The sequence below is a fragment of the Notothenia rossii genome (assembly GCF_949606895.1).
Source record: "Notothenia rossii genome assembly, chromosome: 1".
NCBI lineage: Eukaryota > Metazoa > Chordata > Actinopteri > Perciformes > Nototheniidae > Notothenia > Notothenia rossii.
The window spans coordinates 91,734,700-91,752,047 of NC_136912.1; the positions used below are offsets into that span (position 1 = coordinate 91,734,700).

A 17,348-nucleotide genomic window follows, 5' to 3' on the forward strand; every position below is an offset into this window, starting at 1 on the left:
TTAAGGCTCCCTCTGACAAACTTTACTCCCAACATGTTGTATTTTCCAAGAAAACAAGAACCCAGAGCTCCATGGAGTCACACTTTAAGGGATGGAGAATAAGAGGAACGCTAGAACATGACCAATAGGTGAAGAAGAAGAAGAAGAACATTGATGTTTTATACAAGCTTTTTTAAGTATATACTGTATGTAGGAAAAGGATAGCAGGAAAAAAACTTGAATGAGTCAAGGCATGTCAAATCCTAGGCCTAAAACGTGCCTCTTCTTCAGTGTAACAGCAGGAGGAAGCGGGGGATAGGGCTACGTTATTAATCAATATGTAATCAAAATCACAATATAACCTAGAGTAATATCCAAATGCCAGTAGCCTAAGCCAAGTGGTTTGATTGGTTTATGATACTTATACGTTTTGTTTAGTGGGATAATCTCCACATATTAACACGACCTTTAGTAGTTGAAAACTAAATGTCATTGGCAGAAGTAAAAAGCTAAAGTTATGTTATAGACAAACAGCCAGTTCACATGACTTCACGTCAAAACAGCTAAGCTAAAGGCGGCAAATGTTGAGCCTGAGGACGTTTAGTAGTCTCATGTAGACACTTGTTAGCAACCACTAAGCTAAAGGTGGCTAATGTTGAACCTAATGAAGTTAAGTAGTTTCATTTAGACACTTGTTAGCAACCACTAAGCTAAAGGTGGCTAATGTTGAACCTAATGAAGTTAAGTAGTTTCATTTAGACACTTGTTAGCAACCACTAAGCTAAAGGTGGCTAATGTTGAGCATGATGAAGTTAAGTAGTTTAATTTAGACACTTGTTAGCAACCACTAAGCTAAAGGTGGCTAATGTTAAGCCTAATGAAGTTAAGTAGTTTAATTTAGACACTTGTTAGCAACCACTAAGCTAAAGGTGGCTAATGTTGAACTTAATGAAGTTAAGTAGTTTAATTTAGACACTTGTTAGCAACCACTAAGCTAAAGGTGGCTAATGTTGAACCTAATGAAGTTAAGTAGTTTAATTTAGACACTTGTTAGCAGCCACTAAGCTAAAGGTGGCTAATGTTAAGCCTAATGAAGTTAAGTAGTTTAATTTAGACACTTGTTAGCAACTACTAAGCTAAAGGTGGCTAATGTTGAACCTAATGAAGTTAAGTAGTTTAATTTAGACACTTGTTAGCAACCACTAAGCTAAAGGTGTCTAATGTTGAACCTAATGAAGTTAAGTAGTTTAATGTAGACACTTGTTAGCAACCACTAAGCTAAAGGTGGCTAATGTTGAACCTAATGAAGTTAAGTAGTTTAATTTAGACACTTGTTAGCAACTACTAAGCTAAAGGTGGCTAATGTTGAACCTAATGAAGTTAAGTAGTTTAATTTAGACACTTGTTAGCAACCACTAAGCTAAAGGTGTCTAATGTTGAACCTAATGAAGTTAAGTAGTTTAATGTAGACACTTGTTAGCAACCACTAAGCTAAAGGTGGCTAATGTTGAACCTAATGAAGTTAAGTAGTTTAATTTAGACACTTGTTAGAAACCACTAAGCTAAAGGTGGCTAATGTTGAGCCTAATGAAGTTAAGTAGTCTCATGTAGACACTTGTTAGCAACCACTAAGCTAAAGGTGGCTAATGTTGAGCATGATGAAGTTAAGTAGTTTAATTTAGACACTTGTTAGCAACCACTAAGCTAAAGGTGGCTAATGTTGAGCCTAATGAAGTTAAGTAGTCTCATGTAGACACTTGTTAGCAACCACTAAGCTAAAGGTGGCTAATGTCGAGCCTAATGAAGTTAAGTAGTTTCATGTAGACACTTGTTAGCAACCACTAAGCTAAAGGTGGCTAATGTTGAGCATGATGAAGTTAAGTAGTTTCATGTAGACACTTGTTAGCAACCACTAAGCTAAAGGTGGCTAATGTTAAGCCTAATGAAGTTAAGTAGTTTCATTTAGACACTTGTTAGCAACCACTAAGCTAAAGGTGGCTAATGTTGAGCATGATGAAGTTAAGTAGTTTCATGTAGACACTTGTTAGCAACCACTAAGCTAAAGGTGGCTAATGTTAAGCCTAATGAAGTTAAGTAGTTTCATTTAGACACTTGTTAGCAACCACTAAGCTAAAGGTGGCTAATGTTAAGCCTAATGAAGTTAAGTAGTTTCATTTAGACACTTGTTAGCAACCACTAAGCTAAAGGTGGCTAATGTTGAGCATGATGAAGTTAAGTAGTTTCATGTAGACACTTGTTAGCAACCACTAAGCTAAAGGTGGCTAATGTTGAGCATGATGAAGTTAAGTAGTTTCATGTAGACACTTGTTAGCAACCACTAAGCTAAAGGTGGCTAATGTTGAGCATGATGAAGTTAAGTAGTTTCATGTAGACACTTGTTAGCAACCACTAAGCTAAAGGTGGCTAATGTTAAGCCTAATGAAGTTAAGTAGTTTCATTTAGACACTTGTTAGCAACCACTAAGCTAAAGGTGGCTAATGTTAAGCCTAATGAAGTTAAGTAGTTTCATTTAGACACTTGTTAGCAACCACTAAGCTAAAGGTGGCTAATGTTGAGCATGATGAAGTTAAGTAGTTTCATGTAGACACTTGTTAGCAACCACTAAGCTAAAGGTGGCTAATGTTGAGCATGATGAAGTTAAGTAGTTTCATGTAGACACTTGTTAGCAACCACTAAGCTAAAGGCGGCTAATGTCGAGCCTAATGAAGTTAAGTAGTTTCATGTAGACACTTGTTAGCAACCACTAAGCTAAAGGTGGCTAATGTTGAGCATGATGACGTTAAGTAGTTTCATGTAGACACTTGTTAGCAACCACTAAGCTAAAGGTGGCTAATGTTGAGCCTAATGAAGTTAAGTAGTTTAATTTAGACACTTGTTAGCAACCACTAAGCTAAAGGTGGCTAATGTTGAGCATGATGACGTTAAGTAGTCAAATGTAAACACTTGTTAGTAACCACTAAGCTAAAGACGGCTAATGTACGGAGTGATGACCTTTAGTAGTCTCATTCACTTTGAGGTGAACTGAGGTGAACAGATTCAGGTATTTTTCCCATCTGCACTGGGACTGCACCACCTACTTCCAACACCCCACCATCACTTCCCACCACACACATACCTCTGACTTCTGTTCAGAGCTCAGGAGACGGACACCCACCGCCTGTCTGAGCTCTCTGATGAAGTCATCCCGTTGGAGGAGCCTGAACTCTCAGCAGCACTGACTCTGAACGTCTGACTGATAGCTCATGACTGCTCAGCCACATCAAAGCCTTCGTGGTCTGATATCGTCCTAACATTAATGGCTAGGGAGTCTTGATGACGGAGGGCCGGTTCACTCCCATGCTTGATAAACGATGAATAAGTCAAGGAATTCATGGTGGTAGGGCTGCACGATGTTGACATTGCTACATTTTGATATTGCAATATGAAAAATTACTAATTTCCACCAGTTGACGACAAAGCAGCTTCTACTTTTAGCCAAAGTTGCGGGGGGTTTTCTGTGCTGTTCCTGTTCCTTGCTCATAATCAAGAAATATGGTGCTTGAAAACTAGCAGGGCCTGCTTTAGTTTGTAAAACAAATAAATAAATAAGAATATTTATTAAGAATGATTGTGATTGGTGGTTGGCTCTGCATGCGTACCCTGATTGTCACTTATACTAGCAACAAATATGTCAATGAAGACATAAGCCACAATCAATTATGTAATATCATACAGATAAAATCATGGAAATTGAGGCTTTTCAAGTTATACTTTTCTATCAAACAGCTAAAGAAATGTAGGATATTTGAGTTAATTTGTTAATTTTGAGTGCATGTCTTGTGGCATCACATGACAATACCCAGCAGCCTTACACCAGCAGCTTTCTTTTTAACAAACGTTACGGTTTTTAATAACCAGTTTTTTACTTTCAAACCAGTATTGGCCTTTTTTTGTCATTGATCATAATTATATTTCCACCAACATGAAAAGCAGCTAAGCATAACCCACATGCTCACTTCAGCCATATCCAATAAATATTTAGAGGTGAATTAAATAAGCTCACAGGTAATGCCAGTTATTATCCCTAACTGCAGAGGTATGAGGTCCATTTACTGTTGCAGTACGGTAGTAACAGTAGGTCAAAGATACCAGTAAATTAGTCTGCAAGATCAAAACAAGAATGGACAGTTTAATGGAAAAAAGGTGTTCTCTCCCCAAAAGCTGTAGTGGATGTGTAAGTTAGGTCTAGTACCAGCAGGCCTGTATTGTTGCTATACAAACCGAGCTGAGAGGAAGACAGTGGAATATCACAAAGCGCTGTTTTAACACAGAAAGAGGATGATTTCTCACCTCTCTCGCACTGCGGGCCAGTGAAACCGTAGACACAGGCGCATCTGTTGGGCCCGATGCAGCGACCGCTGTTCTGACAGCCGTTCTCACACACAGCTACAGGAGACAGAGAAAAAAAGAGTTATTCACATAGAAAAAACACATTTAGCACAACCCTAATGTTTCATAAAACTTCAAATGAGACTTGTATTGTATTCTATATCAGTATAACCAACATGTGTGAGGATTCTCATTGATGACTTTAATTCTTTAACTAATGTTACCGTCACGTCATGCTCTATTTAAATGTTCTTACTCAGAAATCAAGCCTTAAAGAACTACACAGGACTTATCAGTGACCTCCACAAAGGGGTTCTCGTTTTCAGGTTGGATAGTTTGTCAGTCAGCCAAATTATGGAAAAAACTGCATGACCGATTTTCCCTAAAGCTTAGTGAGAGGGTGAAGGATGTTCCAAGAATATCATTTGGATCAGATACTCTAAATAAATGATGTTAACATTGGGAGTTGGGCATTTGGCAAAAGTGAATGTTTGTTCTCTTAGACAACCTTCTGGTTTAACTATGTAATTGGCAAAGACACCTCATATGTCTTAGTTTATGGTGTCTCTGATTGGTCATGCTGTAAGTAAAGGTTTGACCAATAGTCTTTCTATATTGTCCTATTGCTATATAAGCTGCATACTTGTAAATATACAGACAGAAATACTGTATAGTATGTAGAGTAAGTCTCTCAAAGTGGTGACAATTAGCAGACCCCCCCCCCATGCACCAAGGTGTGCTGACGGTGCAGATTTGACTCACGCTGTCCACAGTGGTTTCCTGTGTATCCCTTTGAGCAGGAGCAGGAGTCCTCTGCACAGCTGCCTCCATTCATACACCTGACGTTACAGGACTGAACTGTGGGGGGGGGGAGGAAAGACAGACAGACAGGTGTGAACAGATGCACTTCAACAATGATATGTCAAATAACAAGAGCTGCAATATAATCACAAAATACACAAGAATGGGAACTTTAAACATCTGCTGAGAGCAAGTGACTAAATTAATAAAAGCTTTTCATTCCAAAGCTATTTACTGGTTTTCTCAAACAAACATGACTTTTAGGAATGGGACAACTCACTGACGGTTGGATTGCTTCATCTTAATTTCTACCCAATCAGAACACAACATTTAGACTTGTTTCCAAACAGCGGTGATTTAAATTATCACGGTCACTTAAACACATTAAGAGGATTTTTCCACTCCAGTTGGGTTTGCACAACGCTGGTATTTCTTCAGCAGCTTTAGATGAACAGACAAAGCTCTAAAGGCCCTCAGGCCACAAAAACCAAAGCTTATCAAGCAGACCGGGGGGAGGGAATAAGTCGAGCCATCTGTACGCTACAGTCAGGCAGGAATTTGCTGAGAGGAGAGGGAAACTGGGTGAGGGGGGAAGTACGGTACAATGGCCAAGAAAAAATCCAAACAGGATGAAAAGAGTAGTGAATGTATGAGAAAGAAAGTTGTTTGAATTTGTGTATTTCACTCCGTTGTGACTTTAACGCCAGATTGTAATGTTTGAGGATTATGGTGGAGCTCATTTGGTTTTTAGCGTTTATATTTGATTTGATCATACAGTGTTTTTAGGCAGCGCTGCAATGTTTAGAGTTGGTTATTTAACAGTTATATGTGAGTTATGTGAGCATCAGTATGGGTTGAATGAGTGCATATAATAATTCATTTTAAAGAAGGTTTCTTGATGGTTAGAGGGCTTTATATTTAGAATAACATATACAGTAGACTTAAAGGTAGGGTAGGTAAGAATGTAGAAACCAGCCCCTTCCTTCAGACTTCCTTACAGAGCCCCTCCTCCAACATACACGAACGCGCACATGACCAATGAGGGCACGAGATAAGTTTGTGCACAGATGGAAGGCTGACAGGCAGGTAGGCCATCCAGTTATTTTAGCCGGGCCGGCTCAGATGATTGGTCGTGCTTTTTACAGCGCAACGGCTTCCACAGATGATATTTTTTTATGCATTTATTGTCAAAGCATTTAATATATTCATTGCTATCGGGATGTTAAGAGCATTCCATGGAATATAACAAAAAGTGTTTCTGAAGTGAATTATGTCTAAGAATGTCTTATTGGAAATGTAATTGAGGAACCTGAACCTGTAAATTCTGAAATAATTCAACTGTCTAAAAGGAAAGGGATTGAATTGTGCAATGCATCCTCTAATGCTGCGTTCACACCGGACGCGATGCGAATATTCGCTTCGCTCTAAAAACGCTCGGGTTTCACCGCGGCTATCAGCTGTGTTTACTCGCATCATTCAACCAAGACGCACTGACTACAACAAAATGAACATATTTTACCGTGATTTAATTGTAATACACGTTTCCATTAATTAATGCTTTGACAAGTCTGCAGACAGACGGCAGGTGAAACACCTTTTTAAAATGCTCGTTATCTGAACGGAGATTGGCTAAGCTAACGCAATGCTCCGACCGTCCACACTCACAACAACGACCTATACAATCATAAATAAACCAGCGAGTGTATTCGCCATGACACAGACAGTCTGTGGTTTGTACTTGTTTAACTTCTGTCTAGTTTTTGAACAGATATGAGGAGCTGTGAGCTCTGTGTGCCAACTCGAGCGTTTGTCGCGGCCCCCTTCAATCGCGCCGCGGAATTCGCATCAACCGCTTCATGCTTGCCGTCGGAGTGAATTTGCATCTGTCCGCGTCTCTGCATTGACTTTACATGTAATCGCGCCGGCCCCAAACATCGCATCGCGTCCGGTGTGAACGCAGCATAACCCTAACCTAAAAACACAAAGAACTTGACAGAAAGGGTGTAGCTTTAAATAGCTGGTATAATATGGTATTGTATATATTGTGGTCCTTTTCTTACAATGTATCTTCTTTGACTGTGTTTATGTGTGCACCGAATAAACAAAGGCAAATTCCTCGTATGTGTTAACCTACTTGGCAATAAACCTGTTACTAGTTGAGGTATTATAAAGTGCAGCAGGCCGACACGATGTGAGAAAGCCAATCTGAAAACCAAGAAGCAGTGGTTTAAAACTAATTGTTCTTCCTGTCAGACTGGCAGAGTTTTGCTGAGCTTGCCATTTACCAAACCCAAGAGCAGAAGATAAATCTACTGTACGCTCTTAATGTGTCCCTGCGTCCTCGTTTCGTCTTTCATCCTGGATCAAGAGGATATTTTACTGTCCTTTAGTCTCATAGGCTTTCCATTTTCCTTCCTTCCTCCATTATTCCCTCAGCGCCTTTCATGCTCTTCTGTCTATAACTTAATCGCAAGTTCAACATTAATTTCCTGTCTGTTTATGTGTCTTTCTCTCTCTTCAACATTGCTGGCATGCAGAGAGGAAATGACTGAGCTTCCTCGTAGCTGAGGTTGTCTAATGAGAATTTCTGACTTTGCACACTCTCCACCATAATCCACCCACTCATTCTGACTGTACCCAAACAAACTAAATATGACTTTAGCGAGTCACGATGACTGGATATACTGTAATGTAGTGTTTCACAGACTTTAATTACACGAATCAAAGCACAATAGCATGAATCTTGCAGGTGAAAGCTGTGTATTTGCAGTAAATATAAGGTATCATTTACTGAAATACATCTGAAGTCTAGAGGGAGTTCCAGAAAACGTTCTCATGTGCAACCCTTGGCAGACTCTGTGTACATATTTGGCAGAAAGTACTTTCTGTCTGGATTGTGTCTCATGGCAACATGTGGTGATGAATTAAAGCAAATCGTTTGGGACTCTGGGGCAGGCTGGGTTTATAGGTCAGTGTGGGTCCCTCTCTATTTCCCTGTTATCTTTCACCCTCACAGCAGATGGGTCGGGTTTAACTTTAAGATTTCAACCTTACCTTGAAACAGGAGGTTAACGCTATAAAATGTGCAGGAACGAGTCCTAAAAGCTGGAAATGATTTACTATTTTACCAGCTATGGTTCCCTCGTCTTTAAGTCAACAGTTGTTTTTTTACTGGTTTCTGGTATGTTGCCTGATATACACGAGGGAGGCGTGTGGCGCAGTGGGTTAATGCGCTGATCTTCGAATCAGAGGGTTCAGTCCCCACTGCAGTCAGCATGTCGTTGTGTCCCTGAGACACTTCACTCCAAATTGCTCCTGTGGGGATTGCCCACAGTATTGAGTATGCGTTGCTTTGGATAAAAGTGTCTAACAAGTAACATGTAATATATGATCTGTGACTTAAAATACCTCACTGGTAAACATCTGAAGCTTCTATATGTTTTAAAAACTAAGGTTGCTAACAAGTCCAACTTAGCGGTGGTGATGTCACTGTGCTGTAGTTTTTGTAACAAATATAAGCTGAAGACATCCATCCATCCAAATCCCTTGAGCTTGTATTGACCCCATATCTTATTGAAAGTATTTAACTAAAAACATTACTTTAATAAAATGAATTACCCTGATCTTTTCCTAAATCCATTTTGTAACAAAGTGTTTGCTTTTCATAACGTTAAATAGAACAGACACGTGATTAGCGGTTACGCGATTAAATCCGCCCCATGCAAATGTTAACCATCTTTAACTTAAACGGTTATTTTTGGGGTTTTGAGAGTCGTTTTTGTATGACGACATGTGGTCAAGAAAATTAGGGAAAGATTTCGTGTTGGGAGAATATGTATTAAGGGTCTTAAAATCACAGAGAATGATAATGATAATAATAATAATAATATATGTTTTTTATATATATGATGTCACTAAGATGAAGAGATGGAAAGATATTGAAGGTACCAGGTGTCATTTGTTTTCTTTTCTGCAACGGAAACCAGGTGGGTGAAGGGGGAGGAGGGGAGTGAAGCAAACAAGCACATTTGGAGACAGAAGAATGATCTCACTGGTGAACCTCGCCTCTGCCCCCTCTCCTCATGGCACCTCATCCCCCCAACAGGTGGAGAGAGATGGTTTGCTTCAATGACCCGTGCATGGAAAGCTGCACGTGTAGGGCAACAGGGTAGGGGGATGAGCGAGTGTGTGTGTCCCAGACATCAGGCTACAGGAGTTGGGTGTAGCTCTGCAGCACCACAATGCACCTCTGTGCTCGGGTAGTGTCGTCGGTGAGCTGCTAACATCTGGGTGTTTTTTACGAGAGGCTGCGAAACACAGGAAGTCCAGGCTTGTGTGTTAAGTGTGTCTGTCTGTGTGTGTGTGTGTGTGTGTGTGTGTGTGTGTGTGTGTGTGTGTGTGTGTGTATGTGTGTGTGTGTGTGTGTGTGTGTGTGTGTGTGTGTGTGTGTGTGTGTGTGTGTGTGTGTGTGTGTGTGTGTGTGTGTGTGTGTGTGTGTGTGTGTGTGTGTGTGTGTGTATGTGTGTGTGTGTGTGTGTGTGTGTGTGTGTGTGTGTGTGTGTGTCTGATGGAAAACTGAAGAGCTTTATGGCTGTGTTTTGTCCTGGTTTACACACTCCTCAGGGACCACTGACATGTCAGACTCAGTCTCTGCATGGATGAGCAACGCAGTGAAACAGAAAGCTGTCAAAGATTGGCTTCCATCCAAATGTATCGCAAATTTGTAGAAAATACGCAAAAGAAAATGAATGTAAGTTCCTATCAACTTCCACTGCTATGCGAATGTTAGGAGTTTGTTCAAGATGAGCAGCGGGTGGAAAAGTGTTGCAACAGGTTGACATCATTAAAACACTGCCAGTCTGAAGCAAGGGGGAAACAATGTAGACATAACATAATTGAAATATTTGTGTCTCCATCATTGTAGAATAACTCTTCAGCGTTCAGCAGGAAAACCCCCAAAGGCAAATTGGGTAAACTGTCTAAACAAGTCCTACGCTGAATGCTAATAGTCAAACCAAAAAGGTAAGCCCTAAACAGAAACCTAACCTTTCAATTAACGCCGGCTCAAACAAACACACGGTGGAGTGGAAACACGCATAAAAACTAAGATTTATTTATTTTAGTCCACTCACTTAGTCCCTCACACACATCATTCATTTTCTGGGTAAATCATACCCACTTGTTTCCTCACAGTCCTCTTACCTAACAGGACGGGGCATTTCTTGGCGGTGGAGATGGGACTACATTGAAGTGGCTTCTAATTAAAAAGTCCTTGTTCTGCATTCCCAGTACTCATCGTTCTCCTCGTCAATAACCAAAGGGAGCCTGTTGTCTGCAGACAGCTGTTTCTCAGCATCTGGGCAAGACTGTCCGCGGTAATGATTTCCTAATTATGGTTATGGAGGAGGAGGTTATAAAGATGACACTATAGCACAGCTGCTCTGCCTTAAAGTGTCAAGTTGTTTATTACTAGGATGAGTCTCAGTGTGAACCCTGGTTGTCTGGAAACTGATATATAACCCGGGTTGGGAGGGTCACTTTAAAAATGTAATCCGTAACAGTTACTAGTTATCTTTAAAAAAAAAAAAAAATCAGTAACTTAATGTAATGAACACAATCCAAAAGCAATGTTACCTGATTACTTTCTGTTACTTGTGGATTACTTCAATATCAAATGCAATGCCATTAAATACAAGAATAAAGAAATATCATTAAGATGTTTTTTACTTAAGATATTTATTAACAAAGATGTGTCCACTACTCAGAGATGTTATCAATCAGCATATTCAGGTAGTAGCCTATACACCACATGTGTCAAACTCAAGGCCCGGGGGCCAAATCAGGCCCTTGGTGGATTTAATTTCGGCCCACTGGATAATTTCTAATTCCTATTAGATCTGGCTCGCCGGTATATTGCACGCACACCTTCACTCCATCCTGAGGGTCTCCTCAGCTCAGAGCCTGAGCCCAAACATTGATGACCTTGCACCCAAGATGAGATGCCAAGTATCTGCTTGAACTAGCATCACAGAGCAGCACACTGAGTTTAATGGATGTTTCCTTCTGAACTTTCTTTCTCTCGACAACAGGGCATGTTTGTTTTTTTATTTGAGGGAAATAGTTTTGTTGAAGCTGTTGTTGGCCTGTGGGAAAATGTGATCAAAAGAAATGACTCTGGAAAAGCTGCAGATAGAGCCATAAGAAATGAATGCAACTGATTATTTAATGTTTCATGTTGTTTTTATAGGCAATCATTGAAGCTTTGTTAGTTCCAGGTTTAATATGTGCAATAAGTTCATTTTAATAAGTTCTGTAATAAACATTGAACCAGTCCGGCCCTCGACTAGAACCCATTTTTTAATCTTGGCCCACTGTGTATTTTAGTTTGACACCCCTGATACCATCAATGAAACACATGAGCACTTTATACTACAGTTTAAAAAAGCAGAAATAAAATTTGAGCTGGCAGAAAATGCTCCGTTTTAGTTTAATACACACAGATAAGCTCAGACACACTATTTTATGAACATATAGGTTCACCTACTGACTTAAAAACAGATCAAATGAACCAAAGAAAGTGAAACCATAAAGCAGATCCAGGCATATAGATTCACACTTAAAGTATTATCCTACAGAACAGCACAGCGTACAGAGAAGAGATAACATCTGATCCTTTTAAAACAAACACTATATGCTCTTTTTAGTCTTTTACTAACATTATAATCCGGCTAGTAATCCCAAATGTTGGAGAAATGTACCAGAAATCAGATTATTTTTTTAGGTAACTGTAAGTGAATTACCTTTTTTTCCTATCCTACGTAATGTCATTACATATAATCCATTATTCCCCAAACCTGGTTATCATCATATTTTCTATTTCTGTAAGCCTGTAAAAATGTCTTCCAGTCCGTCTACAGTAACGTCTGTCTTTAATGGCAAAACAGCAAAGATTCCAAGAAGAGTCATAAAAAGAAATCGCAGACAGCCATAACAATAACGGCAGGCACGTGAATGATATGTAGAAAATCATAAAATGTGTTGTTGATTTATCCAAACCTCTACAATCCACGGGAAAGACGAGCGACATAAAGATGCTATCTATACCCTCAGCAGACCAGGGTGCTAGCATCAGGCTGTGTGATTAAGGCGGAGGGAATTGGCGTTCCCAAATGGATCACCATAGAACGGGAATTTGTTTCCAACTGCGCCGAATTATCCTGTTAAATGGTGGACTGCCTCCAAAAGCTGAATTTGGGAGTCAGCACGTTTTGGAAAGACAAGATCTACGACGAGGAAGAGTGCTTCGTTTTACTTGGCCTGCAGCCTCCCAGACAAATAATATTGTAAAAATAACGTTAATAATTTTGCTCCGTGGGAATTCAAATCAAAACAAAGCTTTATTACCTTAAACAAATGACACATTTAACTCAAATATGACAACATTTTGAATTGGGGAGTATTACCCTGAGGACATTTGGTTTTTATAAGTAAGTAGAATTATAGCGTCTGTTGAGACTCGTCATTTAAAAAGACTAACTTTTAACCTCCGCGGTTATTTGAGGTCAATCGCAGCATTGACCAATAGCCATGTGTTTATGTCGGGCCATAAAGCTGTTTGACCTCTGAACTTCATGAGAGCTGCCAGATGAAGATCTTCCGCAGCGACACACTCGTAACAGAGCACGAAAAAAACAACATTAAAGCTGTCACTGATTATTCAGATCGCAAAGTGTCTCAGTAGCTGTCTTTAAACTTGTAACAAATGAAAAAAAGCCCCCATCCCACTCATAAATCCCTTCTGAGGAAAGCTGAGAATCACCAAGTGTGACGAGGACTTGGGTCCAGCTCCAACTCTAATTTATCACTTCACTTTCTAGCGCCATTCCTGCCCCTAAGGAAGCATGACTTCATAGCCAAAGCACTGACTCTGCAGGAGATCGGGTCAGAGGCTGCTTTTCCTAACCCTCCCATCCTGCATGCCCTTCCTCTCAGGGTCGTCATCCTCACTTATTGCTCGAACAGATTTCACCCCACTGCCAGCTGATATGTTAGTTTGCAGTCTGTGTGTTAGTACAAGAGCGTCTGTACATCTGCATGTCTGTCAATGTGTGTGAGAAGTAAATGTGTGTTAGCAGGCTTGAAGGAATGTGAGCATGTGTAGAGGGTCTGGCAGACTCAACCGACACATTGCTCGCCACTTAATACATACATCCACGCACACTTTGCATGTCTCCAAAGTAGCGCTTAACGACATTGTTTTCTGCACGTCCGACACATATTAACTTCATATTTAAACCCTGCACACACTGCTCTAATCTCTCTAAGACAAACCTGATTTCACACACTCTTGGATGTGCAGTAGAACACCTCACTGCGCTCCAAACACACACACACATTTTCTGAGTGGTCTGTAACGAAGCCCAGCAGACAGAGGCTCGGCAGCCAGGATTTAATCCTGAGAAACTCTGTGACCTGCCGGCGTTAGAGCAGGCCAGACACTGTACACACTAATATTACACTGGCTACAGTACCGCTGGATCTCGTGAGACAAGGGTGGAACCATTACATTTGGGAAAGAGCCGAGCAGTCGGATGAGTCTGGAACGAAAGTGCTCAGTGTAACAGGCAGAACCGTTTCATTATTAGTTGTGGCGAGGACTGCGATTCAAAAATATTTTCAATTAATTGCCGTTTATTTTCTTGGTTTATGGATTTACATTAAAATGTCAGAAAATTATCAAAATGTTACTTTCTCAAAGTCAAGGGGAGATGTCTTAATTTGTCTTCTCTTGTCAGCTTTACACCCATAGATATTCACTTTTATACGATATAAACTGAAAAAAACAAGAAATCTCAAAGGTCCCATGTCATGCTTTTCCGGTTATTCCCCGTCCCCTTGTGTGTTATGTAGCTTCTTATGCATGTAAACGGTCTGCAGAGTCACAAACCCTCAAAGTACACCCTGTAGCGAGTAGAACTCTAACACAGAAAAGACCTGTCCATGCTGCCCCAGAACGCCTCGTTGGAGATTTCTCTTTTTCCATTGTTTACTTCCTGGGTATAGTGACGTATTTGGGTATAGTGACGTAACGTAACGGTTGAGTCCGTGGAGCCGTTACGTTTGGACCAATCCGCGGACTTCCTCACACCCACACACTCGAAGGGACGTTGCGAGGCTCGCTGCTGCGAGGAGCGGGACACTGTGAGCTGGCTCACTGGTGTGGGGTCGGCGAGACAGCGAGACACAACGGAACTCAGCCTGAGCACACACACAAACTCCCAGCCAGGCTGCGGGTGTGTGTGGTGTGTGTGTGTGTGTGTGTGTGTGTGTGTGTGTGTGTGTGTGTGTGTGTGTGTGTGTGTGTGTGTGTGTGTGTGTGTGTGTGTGTGTGTGTGTGTGTGTGTGTGTGTGTGTGTGTGTGTGTGTGTGTGTGTGTGTGTGTGTGTGTGTGTGTGTGTGTGTGTGTGTGTGTGTGTGTGTGTGTGTGTGTTTCGGGCTGGGTTTCGCTTTGTCTCGCCGTCTCACAGACGGCCACTGGGCTCACAGAGAGAGGGGGGGGGCAGGAGCTCCAACAAGCCGTTTAGGACACAGAGTGAATACACATACTATAGAGATGCTGTCTGAGAAACCAATGAGAGTTTGGAAAATTGCACAATATACATTTATTTTAGTAGACCTAACAATGGAATTATGATCAGTAGAAATGACCATGTCATGGGACCTTTAACATTTGAGAGGCCATTTTTGAATGAGAAATTACTTTACGATTATTGTAATACTGTAGAGAGCGTTTCTTTCTGTTGATTTGCAAATTGATGAGTAAATATCGAAGCAGCTATCGATTGGACCTTTCATCTAATAGTCCAAGTGAACTTTCCCCCAGATCTAGGGATCTTTTGAGAAACTGGACCGCACAGACAGGGTCTAATCTAATTTATCAGGATTATTTTACTCTCCAAAAGTCCCTGACTGAGGCGTACTACTTTCCAGTCTAGGAACTTTGCAGTGGAACATTTCTGTTTGTTGGAGTACTCACAATTCGGCTTCACTTGCCATTTCTTACAAATCTGCATCAGAGAGCAACTGGCAGGGTGCCTTGACACTGGCAAATGCAAGTATAAAACATCCAGTTCTTTTCCATTCAACGCAAAATTATTCGTCTGATCTTGGTGGGAGGAAACATAGACAATTGGACGAGTAGTTCCTTGGACCAAACCCCGGATTAATATCATCACATGTCTTGTGTTGTCCAACTAACACTGAGAGATATTGCAAATATTAGGTTTACATAAGACACAGAGAAAAGGCACATACAACTTTAGAAGCTGGAACAAGGGACGGTTTGCTTTCTTAGTTCAATAACGACCCTGAAAAGCTGCTGCAGATCAACTAATCAAGTAATGGAATACATATACAGCATTGTTTAGGTGGGTGGGTGTGTGTGATTGCTTCCTATTCGAGGAAGTTTCAGTTAGTGTGATCGATGAATAGTTACTGACCTCCTCCTCCTGCTCCACAGCTGGAAGAGAGCTGGCCGCTCGAGCAGGTACACATGTTGGGTCTGGAGCAGAAACCATCACCACAGGAATTCCTGCAAATGGCTGGAGAGAGGAGACGAGAATTTAATCGATTCATTTATTTTTGTGTCCTCAGCCCCTACACAAAAAGCCGTGTTTCCATTCAATGATCAAGCGACTTTTAACCAACTTTTGCAATGTCGCCAAATAAAAGGAAATGCAAATTAGGCCCGTTTCCATCAACTGAGTGGTGCGGACAATCTTGGCGAAAGAAACCAAACAAGTTTAATTATCTTCAAGAGAGAAATGGAGAGTCTGACCATTTTATTTTTTGTCAATTGGTATTAGCCATTTCTACGATATTGGAAAACTTAAAGAAGAGGTCAAAACCAGAAACAGTTAATCAGTCATGTGAGTTACATTTTCAAAACTTCACAATTAGATTAAGCAAATTAGCTAGCGTAAAAACATTTTCCGACAATTTAGGACGTTTTTATAGAATTTTCCAGTTTTTAATAATGGAATACTTAAAAAATGTGAATAAAAACAAGTGATTGGAAACATGGTTAATGACACAAACAGCATTATCCCACCCTTGTATGTGATTTTTTCTTCTACTATGCTTTGTGTTAAAGAGGATTTAAGGATGGATGAACTTACGGACGATACACTGGTTCCCTCCCGGCAGAGTCTTCCAGCCGGGGCAGCAGTACGAGTGGAAGCGAGAGCCACAAACATTGGGCCTGACGGAGACACAAAAAAACAAAGAACACACAAATTCAATACATGTCACTTATTGGGCACTTTTATCCAAAGCGACTACAGTGGGACTCGAACTCGCTACCCCCTGTTTCAAAGTTCAGCACACTAAATTCAGCACACTAAGTTCAGCGCACTATACCACTGAGCCACAGCCTCACTGTACTCACCCCAGACCTCCCAAACATATTTGAGTAAAAGCCCTAAACAAATACACGGTAGAGTTACTTTCTGAGCTGCATGGCCTTGGCTTTTGAGTAAACAAAACAAACTTTGATATGAAGCCTCCTCAAGAGATGGATGGAGGGGAAAGGAAATGTGAGGGGCCTATCATGTGAGGAGCAGCATTTTCTTTTTATTCACGGATGGATTTAAGGACAGGATGTCTAAAATCTTCCTTTCCCCCAAATTCCACGCCTGTTCTCTGTAAAATGTCCAAATGCAGCATTCCTATACTGGAGCTTGCAGTGGCCCTTGACCCTGTTTCACAGATGTAAGACTCATCATAGCTTATGAAGCGCTTGATTAGCATGACAGGTTAGCCACAAGGATTTCCTCCGAGAAGATGGTTAAACCACATCTAGCAATCACACACACACACATGCGCGCCCACACACACACACACGCGCGCCCACACACACACACACACGCGCGCACACACACACACACAGCTGCCTGACCAACGAATGCCCAGTTTGGATCTACCGTGAATAATTACTTTTAACCAGGTTTATTTAGGAACAGAGGAAAAGTCCCAACATGCTCCAATCCCAAAGCAAAAATCCACATAATGTAAGGAAGTGTGTGTGACTCAGCGATGCATGAAGCTGTTTAACAAGCTGAAGGGATTCCAACTGTGTGGTGATAATAATGATACCCTTAGTGACCTTTCAAAGCGCATAA

At 40.9% G+C, this 17,348-nt stretch overlaps 1 protein-coding gene across 1 annotated transcript in view; it reads right to left on the reverse strand.

Annotated features, from left to right (window-relative positions):
• The window catches only part of LOC307019825 (fibrillin-2-like), a gene marked incomplete at its 3' end in the record, with an annotated part of 43,620 nt that overhangs the window by 14,053 nt on the left and 12,219 nt on the right, over positions 1 to 17,348 (reverse strand). Inside the window, exons 2-5 of the mRNA XM_079650930.1 lie at positions 16,347 to 16,429; positions 15,669 to 15,770; positions 5,131 to 5,226; positions 4,330 to 4,425 (exon numbers count right to left, since the gene is read on the reverse strand). Of these exons, the coding sequence (XP_079507056.1) occupies positions 4,330 to 4,425; positions 5,131 to 5,226; positions 15,669 to 15,770; positions 16,347 to 16,429 (377 nt within the window). The remainder of the gene's footprint in view (positions 1 to 4,329; positions 4,426 to 5,130; positions 5,227 to 15,668; positions 15,771 to 16,346; positions 16,430 to 17,348) is intronic.